The sequence below is a fragment of the Mastigoproctus giganteus genome, chromosome 13, assembly GCF_048544385.1.
Source record: "Mastigoproctus giganteus isolate SK-2022 chromosome 13, ASM4854438v1, whole genome shotgun sequence".
NCBI lineage: Eukaryota > Metazoa > Arthropoda > Arachnida > Uropygi > Thelyphonidae > Mastigoproctus > Mastigoproctus giganteus.
In genome coordinates this window covers 97,630,234-97,654,084 of record NC_143587.1, presented here as the reverse complement: position 1 = coordinate 97,654,084, position 23,851 = coordinate 97,630,234, and the positions used below count along the sequence as shown (strand labels likewise).

Below are 23,851 nucleotides of genomic sequence, written 5' to 3'. Positions count from 1 at the left end.
GTGTAGATATGTTCATATGTAAATTTTTCATTTGCTTTCCTCCACTTGTATAATTAGTAATAATATATTTTTTTCTACTATCTCATCCTTGTTTATTACATTGTATTAGACTTTGTAACCTTGTATTAGCCTTTACTGTAAACCCCTGCCTTGTAGCCGTGAAGGGTATTGTGTACGGCATGTGCGTTCTGTATGCAATAAAGAGTTCTTCTTCTTCGTCCTTTAGGTACCTCAGATCACAACTTGGTGATTGTCTCTTCTCCAATGGAGCCTTTATCTCATGGCTATTCCCAACCTCGTATTGTTTGGCATTACAAGAATGCAAAATGGGATGACCTACGAGATTTCTTTTCTTCTTTTCCTTGGTCAGATTACTGTTTCAATACTTCTGATGTCAACGTTTGCTCAGATCGTGTCAGTGAAATTATTCTTGCAGGAATGGAATCCTTTATCCCACACTCCAATTTAAAATCTCGTCCTTTATCTAAACCTTGCTTTTCCAATAAATGTGTTAAGGCTGTTCAAGAGAAGAATGTTGCATATCGTAATTGGCTTGTTTCCAATTGTTCAGTTTCATTTTCTGCCTACATCAAAGCTCGCAACAATTCTAAAGTAGTCATTAATCAGTCCAAACTAGATTTCGAACAGGCTAAGAGTAGAAAACTTGCTTCTAGCCCTAATGGTAGTCGAGCATTCTGGTCTCTTACCAAAGCTATTGGCCGCAACTTTTGCCCATCTCTGTCCCACTTCTGTCAAAACCAAATGTTTCTGTTGTTATTTTAGCCAAGGATAAAGCTGACTTGCTAGTATCCCATTTTTGTTCCAACTCATGTATTAATGATCTTCGTAAAAAACCTCCCACCATTCCCAACACGATCCATTCAATGCCTCCTGTAGTCTTCCGTCAAAAGGATGTCAGAAGGATTTTGACGAACATCGATTCTAAGAAAGCTATAGGTCCTGATGGTATTTCTCCACTTGTTGTCATAACCTGTGCTCCTGAACTTACTTCTTTGCCGCCTTTTTTCACTTTCTTATTCCAAAGGTATTTTTCCTTCTGTTTGGAAATTTGCTCATATCCAGCCAGTTCCTAAAAAGGGTGACAAATCCCTCCCATCCAATTATCGTCCCATTGCAATTACTTCTACTCTTTCTAAAGTAATGGAGAAATCAATTAACCGCCAACTCTTAAACTACCTAGAAACCTCCCGTCTGATCAACGATCGCCAGTATGGATTCCGACAGTGCCGATCCACTGATGATATTCTGGCTTATGTTACCCATTTATGGGCTAATTCAATGGAAAAGTTTGGTGAAACACAAGCAGTTTCTCGTGTATTAATGACCTTCTTCCATTTACTGGAAATCCTATCCACAGTTTTGCCGATGATAGCATATTGCATTCCACTTACCATTTTGAGAAACCTTGTCCTGCTCAATCAGCTTCAACTTCTCGAATACCTTCTACCAATTTCTTAAATGCAGATCTCCAGGTAATTGTCCAGTGGGGCAAAGACAATTTAATTGATTTCAATCTTTCTAAAACTCAGTCTTGTCTAATATCTCTCAAAAAGGATTCTTCTGCTCCTATGCTTATCTTTAGTGACACTCCGATTTCTAGGCAAAATGATATATCTCTTTTGGGGATTATCCTGACTTCCAATCTCTCTCTTGGCACAAGCACATTACAAATATTGCTTCCTCTTCATCTAAAAAACTTGGTTTTCTCTTTCACTCCCGGCGTTACTTTTCTTCCAAACAGTTGTTCACTCTTTACCAATCGCAAATCCGCCCTGCCATGCAATATTGTTCCCACATGTGAGGCGGTGTCCCCAAAACCTCTCTCAGGCTTCTAGATTCCATTCAGAAGAGGAGAATTAGGTTAATTAATGACTTTTCTCTAATAGAGTCTCTTCACTATCGTCTCATAGACGTACTGTTTCTGCTGCATGCCTTTTCTACAGATACTTCCATGGGCACTGTTCTTCTGAATTGGCTTCCATAATTCCCGCTCCCTCTTTCAAAACAGTCCGAACACGTGCCGCCCCCAGCCAACATCCATTTACTGTCCAACTTCAAACCCACAGAACCAACTTTTCATCTTCCTCGTTTATTCATTGAACTGCCGTTTTCTGGAACAACCTTCCTTCATACGTATTTTCTGAAAATTACAATCTACAGAAGTTCAAGTCCAATGTCAACAAATATCTTCTTTCGTCTTCTCAACCTCTAACCCATGCACTGTACTAAGTACTATAGGTTCTAATACCTCCCGTGTTTGGGGTTTTCATAATGCTCCACACAATTCCATGGTTTCATAATTCAATGTTGGCCTCTGATGACTTGCAGTGATGGGTTATTGTGTGCGCGTTTTCTGAGCAAAATAAGAATTCTTTATTTCCCACTCCACCAAAGTCACGCCCTTCAAGCATGACACATCGCTTTTCATACTGCACTAAACATCTTAATGAAAGATTTGTGTGCCGCAGTTCGTCCTTGTAACTTCCTGTTGATGCGATATTCGACCAACAGTCATGGAAAACAGCCTTCTGTACCTCACGGACACCGTTCGATGATTCTTTTGCAATTTTGGCACAGTTTGTTTCCGGTAACTTCGAATTGTTCCGATAAAATGTTGTTATTCGTTCGTGTCCTCTTATTTTTGGTAACGCCGTATTTGCTGGGACGAAATAATTGAGATTAAAATCATGTTGGATCTTCACTAAATGCAAATTTAACAAGCACAGATCGACAACAATCTAGCAGGAACAAATAAGAGAGAAACTTCTTCATATAAATACTCTAATCTATTGATATATGCATTTTGGGTCTAGGTCGGAGTTCCGACGTGTTGCAATGTCTAGCAGGCGGCTAGCCTGTTTGGGTAGGAGTCAGGGTTCAAGATCCATGGGGTGTTGTTGCAGTCCTAACCAGAAAAGGTTACTACAATCGTATCTGGAGGCAGCAACGGGGGAATACAACTTGATCCAGATTGTAGCATAGCATTATTTTTTTTTTTCACCGAAAGCGGTTGTATTGAAATTCTTAGCGCTCGTGTATATTAGGCATTAATAAAATTTGTATCTGTATATTGATAATTGTACGTTGTATATTTATTTGTACCTAAGTTGCTGATGCGCCTAAACCATACAACAGCTGTGTTCACAGATGTTGTCACCTGCTTTGGAAGGAACTTGTCTGTCAGTGCAGTTCTTATAGTGAGACTCTGACGCAGATGTTGATCTTAGGCAGAACTGGGAATTCTCCAGGAGCTAGCGTCCTAGATATTGGAAGATATCTGGCTGGCAAGTAGTTTGGCCATAAAAACTAGCCTCTTCTCCATGGCCAAGGACTTCATTTTTCTATTCCCAAGACCACACAGAAGATCAAGGAGAAAATTCACGGCATGGTTGATAGCCAACCTATCCTCAATATCGCGTCATTCATTATAGGCGATTTGAAGATGCCTACGCTGATACATGAAGAAACTAAAGATTTATTATAATTATTGGGACAATCGACTTGGTCCAACTGGTCGCAACCTCCACCAGACAAACCGGATGCTTCATCCTCTATTCTAAAACCTCCCACATCTTAATCTGATTGCTTAACATAACAGCAATCAGATCATTGATTACCTGATGACTCTCTCATCCGTTTAGCGTCCAGAATTACCGAAGTAGGTGGAATTAATGAAGTGACAACCAGAACAATATACTCTGTGATGGTTCTGGGATTTTCTAAATCATGGAAGTAAAGCAGTGTTCCAACGATTCACTGAGCTTTGATCATCATAAAGCAGTAAAAAATCCGCATATTTTTTTATCATAAAGGAGAAACTATAGCCAGCTGCTTTAGCCCCTACTTGGGACCGCCACTGTCCACCAAATACTTAAACCCATAAGTAATTCTTTCATATCTCACGGAAGTGAACTTTAAAGATTGACAATGTGAGTTAACAGATTTAACATATTCCAAACTAGCAAATAAAATTGTTTAAATTTCCATTCTAAGCACTGCTAAGCACATATGAATTTTGAAGTCTAATTCATAGTTCAACGGTGAATTAAGAAGCATTAAACAAATAAAATCACATGAAAGAAAAGGCATTCCAGGAAATCGATTATATTGATTGTTGGCCCCTAAACCTAAATGATCTCATCGATAAGCTAAAACATTCTTTGAACTATATCTCTAACCAAGAACACCTTATAAATAGTAACAACAGGTTACACAACAAATCTAGAGCTTGAGCTTTCCTCTATCCATGACTGAAGTTCAGTAGCACTGAATGGACTCCACAGTGTTATTGTGGAGTCCGTTGTAAATATTTTAAATCATATCTTGTAAATGTGGGACAATACCGGCCATATGGATTCATTGCGCAGTACAACCAACATAAAGACGAAATCCCAAAGAACCCAAGAATTAGGACTATCTCATTAGACTGCTCGCTATTGGCCCTCTCAGACAGTACGAGATCTGAAGACGTACGTAACAAGTACAGGGCAACGTTGGGAAAAAGTCAAAAATTAGGATGATCTTATAGGGGAACAAAAATGGTGATATTGTTATCCTCCTACTCTCTTGATATCATTAGTACCAACGTATACACGTTAGTACTAATGATATTAAGAGTAGGAGATCTGAAGACTTACTTAACAAGTACAGGCAACGTTGGGAACAGTCACGAGTTAGAATTAAATTTGAAAGTGTCTGCAATTCTGCTCAGACGCGATAAGAGGGAGTACACGTTGAGAGCCTTGTCAATCAATTCGGCCCTGGAGAGAATGTGCACGACTCATGGGGTTGAATTTTCAACATGGTCCGTGATTATTAACAGAAGACTGTTTTTACAGGGATGGGATTCACTTAAACAGAGGGGATGCAAGAATATTTGTTGAAGAGGCAGTAATAGGCTGTTCGGAAAACTGCTAGCTTGAGGGTGGGGGACTCTTTCATCTATCCGCCATAATACTTTTAATGAATTCTTCTTCAGGATTACCATTTTTTTTAGTAAAAATGGTAATCCTGATTTTTTTTCATCAGATATTTGAGTCTCATCAACAGAAGTACAGTATTAGAAAATGTAGAAATTGGTTATTGAAAACAATAAGCAATCCTACTTTGTACCAATCATATTCTTTAAAATATGTTGTTGTTTTTACCAGCGAGTTTTTTCTAAATGTTTTTGTCTGTGTTCATAGTTATGTATGCATACAAATTACCTTTTTAATTAAATATTACTGTAATTCAACATGCAAGTTTTCATTAATACCTTTTTCTAGTTAGTTTCCTTCGTTTCAAATTCCTGGTATAACATATAGCCAGCTAACATATATCTCAGAAAAGTGAAACCAATGCTATATGATTTCCTTTTGAAATTTTTGGGCCATGTCGTGTCTGTCATATATTTCAGAATCATTTTAGATAATTATTTCAGTTCTATTTTTGAGCAGTTCAGATATTTCACCTTCTGATGAATGTTTTTTGGAATTAAGATTCCTACTTTCGTCTTGTTCTTCTTTTTCATCTTCTCCTTCCATCCGACAAACGAGATCGTAATCACCACCTTGTGTCTTCCCTAAAAAAAGAAAAGAAATATCACCGTGTTTTAGAAATTATCCTTCACGTTTTCATCTTATAGGATATGCTTATACTTTCTATTAAAATATTAAGTTATATTCGTTTAGAATTAAAAAAAAAATCTATACTTTCATTTGCTGGTCGAATTGCATCGCTAAAGGGCAGCCACCAACAAACTACTTCTGAAGAGATGTGCAAAAGTAGCTCTAATCTCCGAAGACAGACTGGAACTCCTCCATCCCTTGGAGCGTTTATTAAATTTGGTTATTATCATCATATTCTACTAGACATTAGATAAGGCAAATTAAGTTCAGGCACTTACTTTCATTGTCTTTTTCTCTGACTCGCCTACATTTTGGAATGATAAATTTGTATCCGAGAATGTATAAAATTCCGGTGGCAGCTGCCACTGTACCCATAATTCGAAAGGCAATGCGGGCCCCATAGTAGCTCATAATGCTACCACCTATAAGGCTTCCCAAGCCGCGTCCTGAAAGGATAAACAGAATATAACAATTTCTAAGGACGTGTGTAAATTTGTCAGAAGTTGGTCCTCCCAACGTTTAGAGATTAAATTGTATTTTTTAAATTTTAAACTTAAAGTAATGTGTTTGCGATTTGAATCTACCTAAGGAGGCAAGAGCTTTTGGAGGTCTAGGCTGAAGGAATAGAATTTACTACCAAGGGAGGCAAGAGCTTTTTGGGTCTAGGCTGAAGGAATAGAATTTACTACCAAGGGCTATAACTGTATCTGTTTTTCTTAAACGAAAATAGAGGTTTCTTCATATTTTGCTATGAAAGATTAACTTTGCCTCGGTTATGACGCTGATGGACTGCATGATACCCTTGGAAGAAAAGATAAACCAAAAGAATGGAGGTTTCTCATTGAGTTTTCGAAATTAAGTCGAAAAGCTGTTCTTCTCCACGATAGAAACGTACGTCCATCTAAACCATCTGGTTATGCTGTCCATATGAAAGAATCCTATGAGGACGTCTCTTAAGAAAAATTGGGTATGTTCAATGAATATAGGTGGCACATCTGCGGAGATTTTAAAACTATTGGGATCCTTTTAGCTGGACTAAAAGTCTGTTTCAATTAGTCTGTTTGCCTTTTATTGGAATCCTTTTAGCTGGGCTAAAAGCCTGTTTCAATTAGTCTGTTTGCCTTTTATTGGGATCCTTTTAGTTCGGCTAAAAGGATCCCAATAAAAGAATACAATTTGGCTAAACAAAATATTGTTACTTTTTGTGCGAGTGGTCGGGTCAGCACCGTTCATTACAGTTCATTACTATTCGTCCCTCTCGCATGGTTTTTGTAGTTGAACGAACAAACATATTTTTACCATTGCTTCACAAAGTTAGATCTAAAGAAGAATTTCTTACTGGACAGAAATGGACATGGGCTTTCGATGTTTAAAATTAATATTTGCACGTATTAGTGATGGAAAAATCAAAGGTGTATTCGTCGGTCCGTAAATCAGAGACTTACTGAAAGAAGACTGTTTCGAAAGAGAGTTAAATCCTTTGGAAATGGAAGCTTCGAAATCCTTCAAGAAATTTTTTAAACATTTTTTGAGCAACAACAGAGAAAACAACTATAAAATCTTGATCGAGAATTTTGTTCCAAACCTAGGGAATCTTTGTTGCAATACTTCTCTAAAAATGCGCTTCCTCCATTCCTATTTCGATTTTTTACCAGACAATTTTGGACAACTTCGTGATGATCACGGTAAGAGTTTTCTTCAGTTTATTGTTACCATGGAGAACGTTACCAAGGAAGGTAACGCATCTCCATGGCCCAGAATTCTGGAGGTCTATTGCCGGAGAAAGCAACAATTTGTTTGTTAGCGCTAGGGTAGATGCTTACAACTTTGCACTGCCAAACAGTCTTTGCCCTGAAAAATGCTAGAAAGCGTTACAGATTGAGGTAAAATTATTTAAAAATTGCTTAACTGGCATATGCAGCTTGTAATCGGGTTTTAGACGCATCAGCAACTCAGGCCATATATATACAGGGTGATTCACTACCAGTGCGACAAACTTGCAGGAGGTGTAGGGGGCACAAAGATGAATCGGAATCACATAGCATTGCAGGGTCCGAAATGCCTTCGTCATGCAGTAGAGGACGTTGAACGGGAGGTCGCGTGAACAGCGATCCCGCTGGAAGTCAGCATTTGCGAACCGTTTCTGTTGAAGAAACCAAGTAGCAAAAGTCCTCCGGAGTGGATAATCCGCAGGCTCCAATGATTGGACGCGTTGCAGATGGTATGAACTCATTTGGTTTGTTGACAGTATCCTTCATACAGTGGATTGGGAAATACCCAATCGTTGACCTATCGCTCGAGTACTCGTACTCGGATTGCCTTCTGCAAGACGTAGGACATTCTCCTCATTGTCTGGCGTCCTCGTCGTTCGCTCTCGATTCATGGTACCTCTCGTGAAACAACCAGTCTCACGTAACCTTCTGTGCACACGTGCGAAAATCGTATGATGAGGAGCACGCCTGTGCGGGAAACGTTCCTGCTACAAGTGCAGAGCGGCGTGCCCGTTACAGTCCGCAGCTCCATACGCGAGGTGCATGTCGGCCAGTTCAACGTTTGAATACTCGTCCATCCTACTGCCTCCGGAACCGGTTCGCAAATGCTGACTTCCAGCGGGATCGCTGTTCACGCGACCTCCCGTTCAATCGTCCTCTACCGCATGACGAAGGCATTTCGGACCCTGCAATGCTATGTGATTCCGATTCGTCTTTGTGCCCCCTACACCTCCTGCAAGTTTGTCGCACTGGTAGTGAATCACCCTGTATATTATGTCTCTAAAGTGGATGTGTTCAGTGGTCAATTAGTCTGTTTGCTTGCCTAGTTGCGAAAAAGCCTCACAAAAATTCTTCACGTCATCGACGGGATTCGAACTCAGCTCTTTTTCACTCGGCTTGGGGAGGACGGCCCTTCTACCAATTGGGCTATCCGCGAGGGCTTAGATATAGCATTGCAATTTCCATATCCGCTAGTGAAGCATACACTACATTTTCTTTTAGATGTATCCAAAGGAAATAATCGAATTCGAGTCGGAAAAATGACTTGGCCAGGCCTCTTGTCTTGTCTTCCTATCTATCGCCCAGGGTAGGCAGTCTTAATGTAAGTTTATAGTGATGCGACTGAAATGGGTTGGAGTACTGCCATCAGTGAATCACATGTTTCGTCGAATATCCAAAAATTGATGTTATTCAGTCAAACATTTTCCGATGTTTGATTGGATAATTGATGGGATTATCCTAATTGATGTGATATACAGTTTTTACATTTGGGGTGTAAACTAGTAATAGGGTACTTTTGTCATCTTCTATAATACGGAACTCGTCTGAACTAGTATTTCTGGGCAGTTGTTAAGTTGCAGGATAAAATGCAAATAAAACCTAGTTCAAACATTTAACAATACAAAAACATCAAAAAGACAAATAGCATTAAAAAACACGGTTATAACGTAATTTTTGGACACCAGTGCGTACCATTTAAAAAAGAAAAGGCACGAAGAAAGTGTAGGAGAGGTGATGCTACAGTTTGTATTTCCACAAAGGAAACCTATTAATTCACATATCCCGTGCTAACACACTGGGCATACGTAACATATTACAAAAACAGCAGTACGATATGTTAGACCAGCGATTCCCAACGGGGTAAATATTCACCCCACTCTAGGGATCAGTGGTCTTGAAGAGGGGTCGATATACATGCCAAGGGATCGAACAGGGGTCGACGGTCAAATTATATAATAATAATAATAAATATAAGGAATATAATAATATGATTTAAAAATATAACTATGAACATATGACCATCTTAATTTTTGTATCAACTATTATCAATAGATTTTTCTTATAATTCATCCATTAAAATTAAAATGTGTGTGTATTTTTTGGATGAGGGGTCGATGAGGGAAATATGCGTTTTTAAAGGGGTTGGCAGGTAAAAAAAAAGGCTGGAACCCTTGTGTTAGACAGTTCCCATAAAAGAAAATTACATATTACTTTTAATCTTTATAATACTTTATACAAGCAGAAAAAATTTTAAAACTAGCTACGTGTTCTTACCAAATCCATGATAAATTGATCCAAGAGTCGAACTGACAGTTGCCAACATGCCATCGGGAGAGAGTTCGGCGCCGTAAGTTACAACTGCAACCCAAAACAACTGATAGGTAATCGATTTTGTGGCTTCAACTAGCAAAACCCATGACGGATCCACAAGATAAGAGTATCCAAAGCAACGAACGAAGTACGCAAAGAAACCGGAAAATACTAAAGTAATTCTTCCAAACTTCTTTATCAACCACTTTGATGATAACAGTAAAGGAATTGCCAATAATCCCGACACAGTGTTCCTAAGCCCAATAATGTATTTAGGGCAGTTCAGGTCAACAAGAAACCATGTCGTGAAGGATCCTACAAATCCACGAACTGCACCGAGAAGAAGCAGGGAAATTGCAAGCATCATAGTTTCTGGATTTTTCAATACATGTAAAGCTTTCCGTGACATATTTCTGGAAGGAGGAACAATCTCAAGTTTCAAGATGATTGCCATAACTAATGTAACAAATACAAGTCCGTTAAACAAACAAAATGCTGGAAAGTATTCTGTTTGACCACTCTTTTTGCTGACAAAGTCAATTAAATATCCTGATATTGGCGAGGAAACTACAGTAGCCAAGGATGCCCATAGCCTTTCACGACCAAAGTCTCCGTTATACTTCTTGGTCATCATCAACGTGGTTACTTCCAGTAATCTGTAGCATACGGTTGTGCATGTGATGTACGTCAGGTACAAGATAAATGACAATACAACAGTAGTTGCTCTGTCTTTCCACTCATGATGACATCTGGCAGTGAATAGCTCGGACAGCGTATGTTCTTTAAGATCTGCAAATTCAGCTGCACACGCTATGGTACAATTGTGTTGAGAGGCAGAAGAAAACACACATCGGATATCATCAACAGTTACGTTGTCTTTGTTCATTGATTCTATGTCGTAGACACACACGTTTTCTTCGGAACTTTCGGAATTCGTCAGTGTCAAATTGGTAAAGTTCATAAACAGTGGGGTGAAGCCACACCAAGTGTGGTCATCATTTTCCAAACAGATGTCACTAAATGTTCCGGCGATGGCTGTTGTTCGATCGCACTGCAATTTACATTCTAGTAACCTTAGTGACGCTGTAATATTTGATTGAGATAAACACTTTGTACTCTGTCCCGTCAAGTGAGGACTTTGATCATGGGTGCATAGGAAGTTCGCCGAAGTGTCTTCGCAAATTGGAGGTGGAACAGCCGGAAGGAACAGCAAGCCCACTGAAACTGCCATTGTGGTGAACAAGAAGAATACGAGAACCAGCTTGTGCTTTCCGACCTTGTCTGCTACGATCCCTGCTAAAGGAGGACCCAGAAGGGCTGGGATCGGAACGAAAGTCATTATGGCAGTTGCTTCACCGACGCTTATACCTTTATGTTTCAGATGTACATTTAGATAAGGTCCAAGGCTGGAGTATGCTTTAAAAAGAAGTTTTCGGTTATTGTACAAATATCGAGTTGACAATTCATATAAATTGATTTTTAAAGCTTAATCGTCAGAAATCTAAATAATAAGAATCGAAATCTATATATAAGAAATTGAAAATAGATTTCTTATATATCTATATAAAAGAAATCTATTTTAGATGTTCAGAAATTAAATGAGAATATATTAAAGTAACAATCGTAATAAAATTAGTCATAGCTTTCCTTTAGTTCAGGTGGATGACAATTCAGAACATTGAGACACCAGTGAGCCTAATTCAGTGAAAGGAATCACGGGATGGGAATATAGTGTATGCTAATTTCAATAAAATTATTTTAGTGGACCTGAATTAAATTAGAGTGTTTCGATACTTTGTCAACGTTGAATGAATAAAAAATGACATTCTTAATATTTTGGACAAGCCATACAATACAGATTCGCATAATCAAACACATGCTGGGAGAGGATTGCATGCAACACTTCAATAGCACTCACTATCACTCTCATTTACACGAATATAACCTGATACTTGAGGTAAAAACGGTCCTTATGGTTGAGATCCTAGTATTATATTTGCAGTTTATTTAAATAATTTTAAAAATATATATTAATCCTCTATATAAGGTATTTATTTATTTATTTGTCTTTAATTATGTCTCCATAATATCTGTCCAACGTTGCCTTTGTGACTTCTTCCCCTGAGTGGGAGAACCTTCTCAAGATTTCATCACCAACCACTTTTGCTGAAAGTAACCAAGTGTTTTCATCAGCCACCTTGTGAGCTGTAAGATCTCAGAAATACAGAAATCCTTTAATTATATTCAGACAACCGATTTTTTCTCTGTAAAAAACAAACAGTTTTTTTCCCTTGTAATAGCACTTGAATATTTTATGTTGGTAAGCCTATTATTCTGACAGATGCTCTACAAAGAAGAATTTAAAAAATCGTCGGATAACTGTACAGTAAATCTCTAGTTTCTAGATTGCCCAAATAGAAATTTCTGATTTAAATTCGGTTAAACATATTAAGGGAAAAAATCGTTTTACAGTTTAAAATAAGTGCAAACATTAGAGAAACGTTACCTGCAAACCAGCAGAATAAAATGATCTTCACAGGTATTAGATTCCTGTTGAGTCTTAAACACTCCCATCTGGATCGATTTTGCTGGGAGAATTCCATTGGCTTATTCTCTCGCTGAAAGAAAAATTATACAAAATGATTTAATGCTTACGTTCTGTAGTATGTGAGTTACATCCTTTGACTAATTCACTCTTCCGATTAACACCAGTTCGATTATACAATTTACTTCATACAGTATTCCGTTGGCTGATTGAATCGAGCCCGACTCGTTCGTATCTCGAACAGACAGTTGGAGACGATTGTCTGTTCTGCACACGAAACTTACAAAACTCTCCTCAAGTACGCCAAATGGTGCGCTGCCAGTAAACTATTTTATTTAAAACGCTGAGTTCTATAAGTAGTACTTAAAATACACACATACATTTGCCAGTTTGTTATTTTGTTCAAGTCTGAAGGTGTTTTTTAATCATTCAGTAATTCGCTACATTTAGGTATATTGTACGAACACACTTATGTCCGGACAATATCGTAGGTAATTGTGATGGTTTACTACGAGAGAAGTTAAAATGAAGAGAATAAAACATTTAGACTGAAAGTTAAGCTTCAAATAAGCGTCCAACTTGGAAGAGGAATCACTATGGAAAAGTGTTAATGCCATCAACAAATCAACTTGCATACTAGCTATAAGAGCAAACAAGAGGCTGTAAGATAATGTTTTTTTTTTTCTTTTTAATGAAAATCATAAACCCAAAAGTTATTAGAAATTAGCATCGTGTATAGATTGTAAGTTGTGAACTCATGGAAGCGTCTCTAGAAAAGGCATGCAGCAGAACGAGAACATTTATGAGACAGAGCGTGGAGAGACTTTGATAAAGACCGCCGGTCACTAATTAACCTTCTGCTCTCTTTTCAGCCGTGTCTAGAAGATCGCACGATGGCTTTGAGGGTACCACCGAGATATGGGATCAAAAGAAAGTGCAGCTGAGAGAGAGAGAGAGAGAGTCATCTACCATCACCTGCAGAAAACGATCAGAGAAGAAACCGGATACACAATTTCAGAAAGCAGTTGGTAATCCATAAAATGGAATCCCATTTTATGGATCACAGTTTTTTTAGCAGTCCTTCATGCCCAGTACTACCAAAAGTCTTAGAAATGTCAAGAGCATCTGCTTCGGTTTCATCAAACTTTTCCATTAGATTTATCCAAAGATGAAGAATATAAGCCAATATATCGCCAGTTGATCGACACTAAGGGGGATTCCATATTCATAATCATTTATCAGATCAATGATTATCAACATGGATTCCCTAATTAATCAGATCAATTAAGAAGGTTTCGAGATTATTTAAGAATTGATGGATTTCTCTTCACTACTCTGGAAAGAGTACAGGTAAGTGCATTAAGGAGATAACTGTATAGGGGACAGATTTGTCACCTTTTTGAGGGACGGGCTAAGTATGAGCAATTTTCCAAGCAGAATGAAAACCACTGGTCGAATAGGAAAGTGTAAAAAGGACAGGAAACAGAAGCCGGCTCAGGAGGACTGGTTTTGAAAAACAAGTTGAGAAATGCCATCAGGATCTGGAATCCACTTACACTACTCGGCAAAATTAACAAAACAAAATGTTTTACATGAATATTTTATTGCGAACAGTATTGCCGAAGGCGAATATGTGATATAATAGGCATCCTGGCATGCAAATTCTGAATATTGTTTGAAATCGATCTACCACCTTACAGAGCCGCATATTATCCGAATTATTCATGCCTATAAAAACAACGGGTTGCGACCACATCCCTTCATTCCCGTTTATTGACTTGCTCAGTGGGATAGCCACATCTCCAGTACTCAGGACAGGAAGTCATCATCGTCATTCAAATGATTCTTTGAGATGGCGGCCGTTGGACGACCTGAAACCGTGAGTTCGTAGGGGGAGGTAGCATGTTGGCTTACTGTGTCACTCAGTATCATAGCACTATGGAGACAGTCTGAAACTGTCTCCATAGCAGTATGGTGACAGTTTCAGAAGAGAGGAATCATTACAAGAAGATCTGGCCAAGGTCGCCTGAGGGCTACATCAACCAGAACAGACTGCTATCTGGCTCTAACAGCAGGTTGTTGTTATTGGCTTTTAGGAGCATCGGCGACTAAGGCCATGTTGCTCCGTGTATATTGTCTGTAAACTGCGTGTGAGTTCTGAGGTCGATTTTCTATTTTCTGGACAAAAACCCCGAATTTCCGGGAGAAAAAAAAACCATGCCACCCTCGCCGGAGACCGACTAACTCTGCCATGTTGTGAAAAAGATCCATAAAAATTCATCCCATTATTTATCGACGGGATTCGAACTCAGGTGTTTCCACCCAGTGCGGGGAGGACAGTGAACCTATTAACTGTGCTACCTATGAGGGCCTAACAACAAGACGAAGCCCTACGAAGCCCTGTTAACAATTGTCTTTTGAGGTTGCTGTGATCACAGGTGAAAACATTTGCAACTGGACTGTGTTAAGACAGCGCAGTTCAAGTGGACTCTACACAAGGAAGCCAGTGGTTTGTATCTCATTAACTCCAGACCTCTTCGAAACTGTGCGATCAACATGTAACTTGGAGCCTTCACAAATAGAGAACAGTTCTATTCTCTGATCAATCCCGTTTTAGCCTACAAACAGATTCTAGACGTCATTTTATCTGAAGACAACAAGGAATGCAGTATCATTCCTCCAACACCAGAGAAAGGAACACTTATGGTGGAGGCAGTATTCTCGTGTGGGACGGAATGACGATAAACGGCTACAGCCCTCTTCATGCTTTTGATAGGGATACCGTAACTGCGCTGTTTGTTATTTGGTTTTTAGGAGCATTAGCAACTTAGGCCATATTGCTCCGGGATATGCGGTGGTCATTCCCTGACCTTTCCGTATCCTCCGTATTTGGTGGTGACGGGCTCGAACCCTGGTCTAATCAAGAAGCGTGTGCTACGCACTGCTGCTCCTTCCCACCTGGCTACGGAGGCGCCATCCGTAACTGAGCAGAGGTATACGGAAAACAGACTCTCGAACCCTATATGCGACTTTTTAGGGGTGCAGTTGGCCCAGATTTTCTTCTCATGCACGACAATGCCACTGCACATAGAGCTCAAGTGGTGGAGGAGTATCTTGAAAGTGAAAATATCCAATGATTGTCGTGGCCGCATGATCACCAAACTTAAATGCGATCGAACTTGGTTAAGACGCCACTGGGCATCGCATTGCCCAATGGCGCATTGCCCATTGCACGTCGACAGCCAACTCCTCGGTTACTTATTAAACCAAGGTCTGCACTGGTGGAAGAATGGAATTTGTTGCCACAGAATCGTATAGACAACGATGCATCGAGTATGGTTCACCGCTGTTAAGCCTGTTTAGACATTGGAGGGATCGTACACCGTACTGATGTCATGTGATCATATTTTGAGAATCTTGTAATGTGACCTTTTTTATAATTCTTATACAATCCCTATAATGTCCCTTATATCTGTTTGAAGTTCTCGCTGTCTCCCCATTTCATCGTTATTCTATATAACGAGGCAAAATTTGGTACACCACCGTACCAAATTTTGCCTCGTTTCATCGCAAGCTCGACGAGTTACGCCATGTTTTCTGTGTTCTAGTAATTTTGTCGAGCAGTGCAGCATCAAGATTGTTTAGAAATAGAAATCTAACTAATGGGACGACTACAGAAAAAAAGCAGGATAATAGTAAGTTGGCTTTATCTTTAGCTACATGAGGATTTAACAAAATTAGAAGCAGACATGGACAGAAGTTGAGGTCAATAGCTTTGTCACGATACTAGAATGCTCGATTACCATTTGGACAAGAAGCAAGTTTTCTACTCTTAATTTATTTAAAATCAAGTTTGGATTGCTTAATAACTCTCTTACAATTCTTTAGTGTAAGCAGAAAATGAAGCTGGAGATACGGATGCAAGCCAATTGCGATATGCAACATTCGAAACATTCTTATCTTGAAAACGCATATATTGGAAATCCAAAGTTTAGATAAAAGACGAGGTTTTAACCCCTTAACAAGTGGAATAAGGGATTTCATCCCTGCAAGAATAATTTCCACGATACGGTGTGCGAAAACCCTAGAATCAGGAGATTTAAAACAGTGATTTAGCCAAAGAAAGAAAGAAAGAATAGAAATTCTGTAGATCACATCATTTCGCTTTTTTTTTTTTTTTTTTTTTTGTAAGGCCAAACGACACGAGGCTGAAAATAGCTAAGAGAGAGAGAGGCTCTAGTGGTGAAGAGACCATCATCAAGTTGTAATCTGAGCAGGCTGGAGGATCACTGACGTTGTTCGTGTGTTTGGGTTGCTCGTAAGAAAAAGATCAAGAGCGTTGGGTGTATGATTAGAATTGTCTATTCTGGTAGATAAATGAACAAGCTGTGTGTAGTCAGCTGGACGAGAGTCAAGCATCTCGTCCAGCTGGGTCCGTGCATCTAGAAAACTGAAAAGTGATAGAGGCAACGGTTGAATTTTACAGAAAGGGGTAGTAAAATTTTATGCTACAAGGAATTCCAAATTAGGAAGTCTCTAACAATGAATATCAATGCAAGACGTATGCAAAACTACCGTATTTGAAGCTAAAGGATAAGGTGAATAAGTACGAAAATTGAGATGAGTAGTGGTTGAAGCAACTGATAATTTGGATTCTGTCAGCAAAAGTAAGTGGGGCTTAGCAGACTGTAAGGTGGAAATGGACATCATTGAGATTGACACTAAAACCATGTTATATTTGCGAAATGAATGAGCAAGGTTTTGGCCGGTTTAGATCTTTTGGATATAAGTTTGTGCTATTCGTTTCCTATTCACGATGCATTCAGTAGATAATGTAAAAGTATCCGGAATGCTTGATTGGCAAGAATAACAAAAAGTCATATTAGGGCCTCTCGAGAACTAACTCAGCTGCTCACGCGTAATATGCCCATAAATTGCTTGTGTTTCCTAGTCGATTTTCCAGTTTTCTGGTCGATTTGTCTGTTTTGTTGGACAAAAACTCATGTTTCCATCGGTGGAGAAAACCTTACTGCCTAAGGACCGACTAACTCAGCTACGGGGTTAGATGGTCTAAAGCCGACTAACTCCTTGTCTGAGTTAGTCAGCTTGAAAAAAAAATTATAACCACTGTGTTAAACGTGCGGTGGCAAGGATAAGATGGAAAAAGGTGACTATGGAGGGATTTGGTGCTGAATTAAAGGATTAATTGCAAGATTACGACTGCCTAAATTTAAAGTATGTAGCGCTCCTTATAAAAATTTAGGCATTGGCAGTATGTCCTTCTTTAGAGACCTCCTTTTTGATATCTCGAAAGTAACCTTTAACACAGGTGCCCTTGTAACTGTTTAAATAAAGCTAGAAATACGTTGTTACATTTTAAGAACTAACAGGCAACACTGAACTTACTTTGATTCTGTTGCTAATTGCAGAAACCGCATACTTGACGATCCCAGTGCTCTTCTTCGGTAACCACAGTGCAGTGAACTTAGGCGTAATGTGAGTCAAGTGTTTTGTTTCCGACTAGGATTAGTCGTCCTGTTTTTTTTTTTTGCTGGGGAACTTCCGAACGTGTTGTAAGCGTTGAAGGTTAATGGCTGAGGGTAGAGAAGGGCGGGGGGGTTGTCATTAACGTAAGTGAAGGCTGTTTGAAGGTCAATAGAAAGCGCTTTTATATATTATATATATATATATATATATATATATACACTGTGCTGTCACTTTATCAGGTACACCTACCTAGTAGCGTGCTGAGCCTCCTTCAGCCTTCAAAACAGCCTGAATTCGTCTAGGCATGGATTGAACAAGATGCTGAAAACGTTGTGCAGGAATCGAGTACCATGCAGACATGAGTGTGTCAAGCAGTTCCTTGAAATTCGACGTGGGTTTAGGTCTGCAGCGAACAGCCCTTTCCAGCTCGTCCCAAAGATAGAATTAAGATCCAGGGACTGAGCGGGTCACTGCAGCAAAGAAAAGTCATTGTCATGTTCCTGGAACCATTTCATAGTGATTCGGGATTTGTGCACCGGCGCATTATCATGCTGGAAGTAACCATCTGACTGAGGATAAATTGTCAACATGAACGGATATTCAGGTACGATGTGGCATTCAGACGTGAATCGATGGGTATCAATGGACCCAACGTGTGCCAAAAAAACATTCCCCACACCATGGCACTTCCTCCCCACCACCTTGCACAGTAGTCGTTAGATATGACGGGTCCATGGATTCATGTTGTTTTCGCCAAATTCTGAGCCTTCCATCAACATGATGAACCAGGAACTTCGAATCGTCAGACCAAGCAACTGTTTTCCAATCCTCGATAGTCCAGTGCTGGTGTTGCTGTGCCCACAGGAGGCGTGCTCTCTTGTTCTTCATTAATAACAAAGGTACACGATGTGGCCGTCGTCTGTTGTAGCCCATTCGCGACAAAGTGATTCTGAAGTGATGTGCGACATTGTGGCCTGTCTGTTTGCTTGCACAATTCTAGCTATCCTCCTCTGACCTCTCTCATCAACAAGCGATTTTCTTCCACAGGAGTGATGTTGAGAGGATGTTTTATGTTCGTTGCACCATTGTCGATACACCCTTGAAACTGTGGTGCGTGAAAAGTTCAGGAGAACTGCCGTTTCAGAGATGCTTTGTCCAGCACGTCTTGCACCTACTACCATGACACGTTCGAAGTCCGTTATATCACTCCTTTTCCCCATTCTTTCTACGGTTTGTACGCTTAACTGATACTAGAAAGGTTGTTCTGCTGCATTTATATCCACAATTGTGATCATGTGTACTTGCAACGTTGTGGGACAAACCATTTGTGTGCACAGCAGGGGTGTACCTAATAAAGTGGCAGCACAGTGTATATATCTGATGATGGGATCCGGAAAGGATACTGAAACGTCACCTTTGTAATAACTTTACGAATTAGATCAAAAGTTAAATTTATATAATCCACGTGATAAAACAGTGATGTGATTCATTTCAAAATTAATCAATGTCCGAAATGCCGACCGGGCTAGCCGGGTAGGTAAAGTGCCTGCCTGGCAACCTAAAGGTCGCGGGTTCGATTCCCGCCTCGGGCTGGATATCACGATGGTGCCGAACCAACCGGTTGGTTGGATATCCCGGCCACAATACACGAAGGAAGCAAGAAAAAACTGGTTCCTTCGTGTATTGATCACATCATACGAAATAAGAAAAAAAAATGTCCGGAATGAGGTTAAAATAAAAGATTTCATACGATTAAAAACAAAAGATGGCAAATTAAATTGCTTCCTTGAAATTTCTCTCTCTCTCTCTCCAAATTCCACAGTCGTAATGTTTGTTATAGACACAGATTTAAAGAAGTTATTCTGGATGATATCTTTCATAATAATCTAAAAGACTTCTATCCAGAGAAGAAAGAGGAAAACAAATTATTTTTAATTTTCAGACTAAAGCTAGATCAAAGAATCCATTAAACAGGGTGCTCGAATTATTTCACCAGATTCATTCCATTGTGATCTCGCTGGATCGAATTTTTACGATGGTCATGCTATAACGTTAAAAATTTTACAGTCATGATAAAATGTTTTTGTTGTGTGATGTTTGTTACACATCAGAAACCTTCACACAGAAAGTTCCTACTTGATGTTATTCTACCAGGCAAAAGCAATTAAAAAAAATTCGTGTTAGGGTTACCCGAGGGAAAAAACTCATCCACCTATGTGTATTATTGTCCATAAATAGACTCCGTTCTTTGGTCGGCTTGCCTATTTTGCTGGAATTAAAATCCTGGATTCCGGAAGAATCATGCTCTTCTCTGCCTGATCCTACTAACCCAGCCAGTGTAAACGCCTATAAAAGTATCTCACGCCATTAGCGGGATTCGAACCCAGACCTTTTCTACAGAGCGGGGAGGCTGGTGATTATAACCACTCTGCTACCTCGAGGACATATATTCAACGAATGTCCTCCCAAAGAAAATCTACCCATTTACACCATTTTTTAAAATTTATTTATTGAAGAAGGCGTCCCAGATAGTTTACCTGGCAACCCCACCATCTATCGCAATACTGTACAGGTAATTTTAATTTCATCAAGCAAGATGTCATTATGAGTTTTCTCTCCTCAACCAACTGGGATGCTCTTTCCACCCTACCGATTGGTGAAGCCACTAATGGCCTTGCTTCCCTCCTGACGGCAGTGGCTGTTCAGTGAGCTTCAAAAACCATTAGAATCTCTAAATGGACAAAACCATGGTTCTCAAGCGGCCTGAAGCCCGCCTTTGTATATAAGCAGCGTGCCTTCAGGAAATGGAAGAATTCTGGAACCACATGCGATTTTATTAACTTTTAAAAGAAAGGTGCATCTTTTCTGAAGCAAAAACGACAAGCCAACTATAGATATATAGCTAACAGCTTAGTATGCTCGAAGCGACCATTTGTAAAGTACTTCAAGGATAATCAGATGGATGAGAGTCTCTTCATAGAGTGAGCAGACAATACTTTTGGTGAGAGTTGCGTAAAGGAAGAATCCAATCGTTCCTTCTCCATCCCTTTACGTGATTTGACTCCCCTATCTACACTTAATATCACAAAGGAAAATCTGTTGAAAGTAATAAACGAGTTATCGAACAAAGCTACCGTCGGGCCTGATGGATTTCCTTTGTTCATCATTAAAATATCTTGTGTCTTCATTGTGGATGCTCTTTTACACATCTTTAACGAAATTTTGCGAACATCTTCGGTGCCTCAAATTTGGACACACTACTGCGTCAAACCCATTCTGAAGAATTCGAGGCGTAAACCTGCGAAGGATTTTCGTCCGATCTCAGTGAGCTCTTCGCTCCTTAAAGTTTTTTAAAAGACAATCCTAGCGCAACTTATTGAGCACTGTTTTCATCACAGACCATGCCACCTTCACAACGTTGTCCCTGGCAAATGTACTACCACCAATCTCTTCCAAACGCTATTTCACATACAGGAAGCTTTAAATTCTCGAACGGAGCTCGACATAAATTTTCTTGACGTTAAATCTGCATATGATAGGATTTTAATCACATCTTTACTTAACATCTTGAAGAACTATGCACTTCAGGATCTCCGATAACTCCTCACTGTATTAAAAAAAAAAAAACATTTTGCAGGAAAGACGGGGTCCTTGTTGAGCACAATGGTCTCTCCAATCCTTTACTATCTTCAGAGGGTTTCCACAGGGTAGTGTCTTATCAGAAACACTGTTTTCAACGGCTTTGGAACCTCCGCTAACAAATTTCCAAAACATGATATCGTACGACGTACGCCGACGATCTGAAGCTCTTCATTCATTGGGATCAGCCGGAGAAAGCGCTCTCTGTCCAAAGAGCTGCAATAAAACAAATCTCTCAGATAAGCATCTTTCTTCAATACATTGGTCTTGAGCTAATCGCCGAAAAATCTGCCCGGATGACGTTTACAAAGAGGAGTGGAATAAATCCAATGCACGTCTATATAAATGGACAACAAATTAAACTTAACTCTCACAAGGACCTAGATTTGGTCTGAAATTCGAACCTGTCTTTTCTGGAACACTTCAAGGAAGCAAGAAATAAATTCTTCTCAGCCCTTTGGTCAGCTCGACAGGAACTTGTGGATTACGGAAATAGCAAGCTGATAACTAGGTTTGTCCGACCTTGTGTGGTACCGATAGCATTCTATGCATCGGAAATCTGGTCTTCTTGCCCCTGTAACCTACATGAGGCAGTTCTTGGGGATTGAGTGTTGTCTTCTTAGATTCCTCAATAGGACTTTGGGACATCCCCTTACTATCTCTAGAGGTGCACTACATTCGCTGCATGGAATGACCTCTTGGAAGCAAATCATCACCGCTCGTAACATAATTATCCTCTCCAAGCTCCTTTCGGGTAGGTAGCCTGGATGCTCCCAGCATCGATAGCCTCATCATCCTACCAACGAAGAACAGCAGAATAACTACCCGGCAAACATCTATGATCATTGGAGCTATCAAGATTACATCAGGAATTTAAAAACATACTAAAAAATTATATATTAAAAACAATTCAAAAATGTAAGTTAGAATCCTGGAAAAAAATTTAAAAGCTGCTAGAGACCAAGATCTCTAGGGCCAGATTAAAAAAAATGCAGAAACAAAATAAATTCTGAAGATATCATTACGGTTATCAGAAACAGTGGTGACTCTTTAAACTGAAACAATACAGCCATATAAATTCTAGATAGATTCTTCCCACGGGATGATTCAACTCGTGATTCCTCTTTGCAGGCTGACATCAGAAATTTAAATGAATCATATTCGCTTCAATGTTACCTTTCTCATCAGCAGAATTAAAATCTTCAGTTAATATCATGAAAAAAGAAAAAGTGCCGTGAACTAGTTCTATTGGTATGTACTTTTATCAAACGCGACCAAATCAATTGCTTTTTTTCTCTTAGTAAATATTTGTTTAGTATTAGGTACCTCTTCCTTTTTTGTCCCTTTTTTAAGGAAAAAAAGCCATAGATACTGAAAAACAATAATACCGAAACAAGGAAAATCCTCAATATGACCCAAAACGTAGTAGTAGTAGCAGTAGTGGCATGTGATGCAAGAAAGTAAGTGTATGAGCTTATGCAGCATCAGCCAAAAAAAAAAAAAAATCACACCATTCCCTCCAAATGCCTGTCCAGTTCCTCCTTAAATTTATTTAACCTATCAACTTCCACAACGACAAATGGAAGTTTGTTCCAGCAATTAACCACCCGCAGGCTAAAGGCAAATTTCCGCACATCTATTCTACAGCTGTCTTTTCTTAATTTGAATTTATGCCCCCTTAGGTTCGTAATCTGAACAAGTGGAAGGATCCCACCAGACTTCAGCGTGCTCAATCCATTCAAGGCCTTATACACCTCAATCAGATCACCGCGCAGTTGCCTAGTCTCCAGCCACTGCCATTTGCAGAACTTAAGCCTCTCTTGGTAAGAGGATTCCCCTCACCAATCTTGTTGCCCTTCTCTGTACGCGCTCAAGCAAATCTACATCCTTCCTAAAATGAGGCCTCCAGCCCTGTACGCAGTACTCAAGGCGTAGTCTGAGCATTGCCTTATACAGAGGGACAATCACCTCCTTTTTCCTGCTAGCAAAATTCCTATATATCATTGACAAAATCCCATGACCTGCCCTGGCAGCCTGTCTGCATTGTTTAGAAAACTTCATATCTGGCTGCACAATTACTCCCAGGTCTTTTTCATTTTCTACCACCTTAAGTGTAGTACCACACAGTTGGTACGTTTCTCTGGGGTAACTTCTACCCATACGCAGTACTTTGCATTTGTCAAGGTTAAACTTCAGTTGCCACTTCATAGCCCATCTGCCCAAAATATCTAGATCCTGTTGCAGTAGCACACTGCCATTACTGTCATTAACAACCCTGCCAACCTTTGTATCATCTGCAAACTTCGACACTAAGCCTGATATACCTTCATCAATATCATTGATAAATATACAAAACAACAGAGGACCCATCACCGAACTCTGTGGGACTCCACTAATAACATTAGTCCACGAAGAGCAGACCCATTAATTACCACCCTCTGTCTTCTCCCACTCAATCATCCTTTTAT

The 23,851-nt window shown here is 39.6% G+C and overlaps 1 protein-coding gene across 1 annotated transcript; it reads right to left on the bottom strand.

Annotated features, from left to right (window-relative positions):
* Window positions 1–5,426: 5,426 nt before the first annotated feature.
* On the bottom strand, window positions 5,427–12,352 carry LOC150076286 (major facilitator superfamily domain-containing protein 6-like). The gene is made up of 4 exons (XM_090387308.1): window positions 12,219–12,352; window positions 9,677–11,128; window positions 5,909–6,076; window positions 5,427–5,584 (listed from the first exon to the last, which is right to left on the bottom strand). The coding sequence occupies exons 1-4, from the start codon at window positions 12,313–12,315 to the stop codon at window positions 5,427–5,429; spliced, it is 1,875 nt and encodes a 624-aa protein (XP_090243434.1). The 5' UTR covers window positions 12,316–12,352.
* Between the last annotated feature and the right edge of the window lie 11,499 nt (window positions 12,353–23,851).

Coding starts and splice junctions, on each gene's coding strand:
- LOC150076286 (XM_090387308.1), bottom strand. CDS start 12,315: ATGGAATTCTCCCAGCAAAATCGATCCAGATGGGAGTGTTTAAGACTC. Junction 11,129..12,218: donor TTTATTCTGCTGGTTTGCAG/GTAACGTTTCTC, acceptor TTCTTTTTAAAG/CATACTCCAGCCTTGGACCT. Junction 6,077..9,676: donor ATCAATTTATCATGGATTTG/GTAAGAACACGT, acceptor TTATCCTTTCAG/GACGCGGCTTGGGAAGCCTT.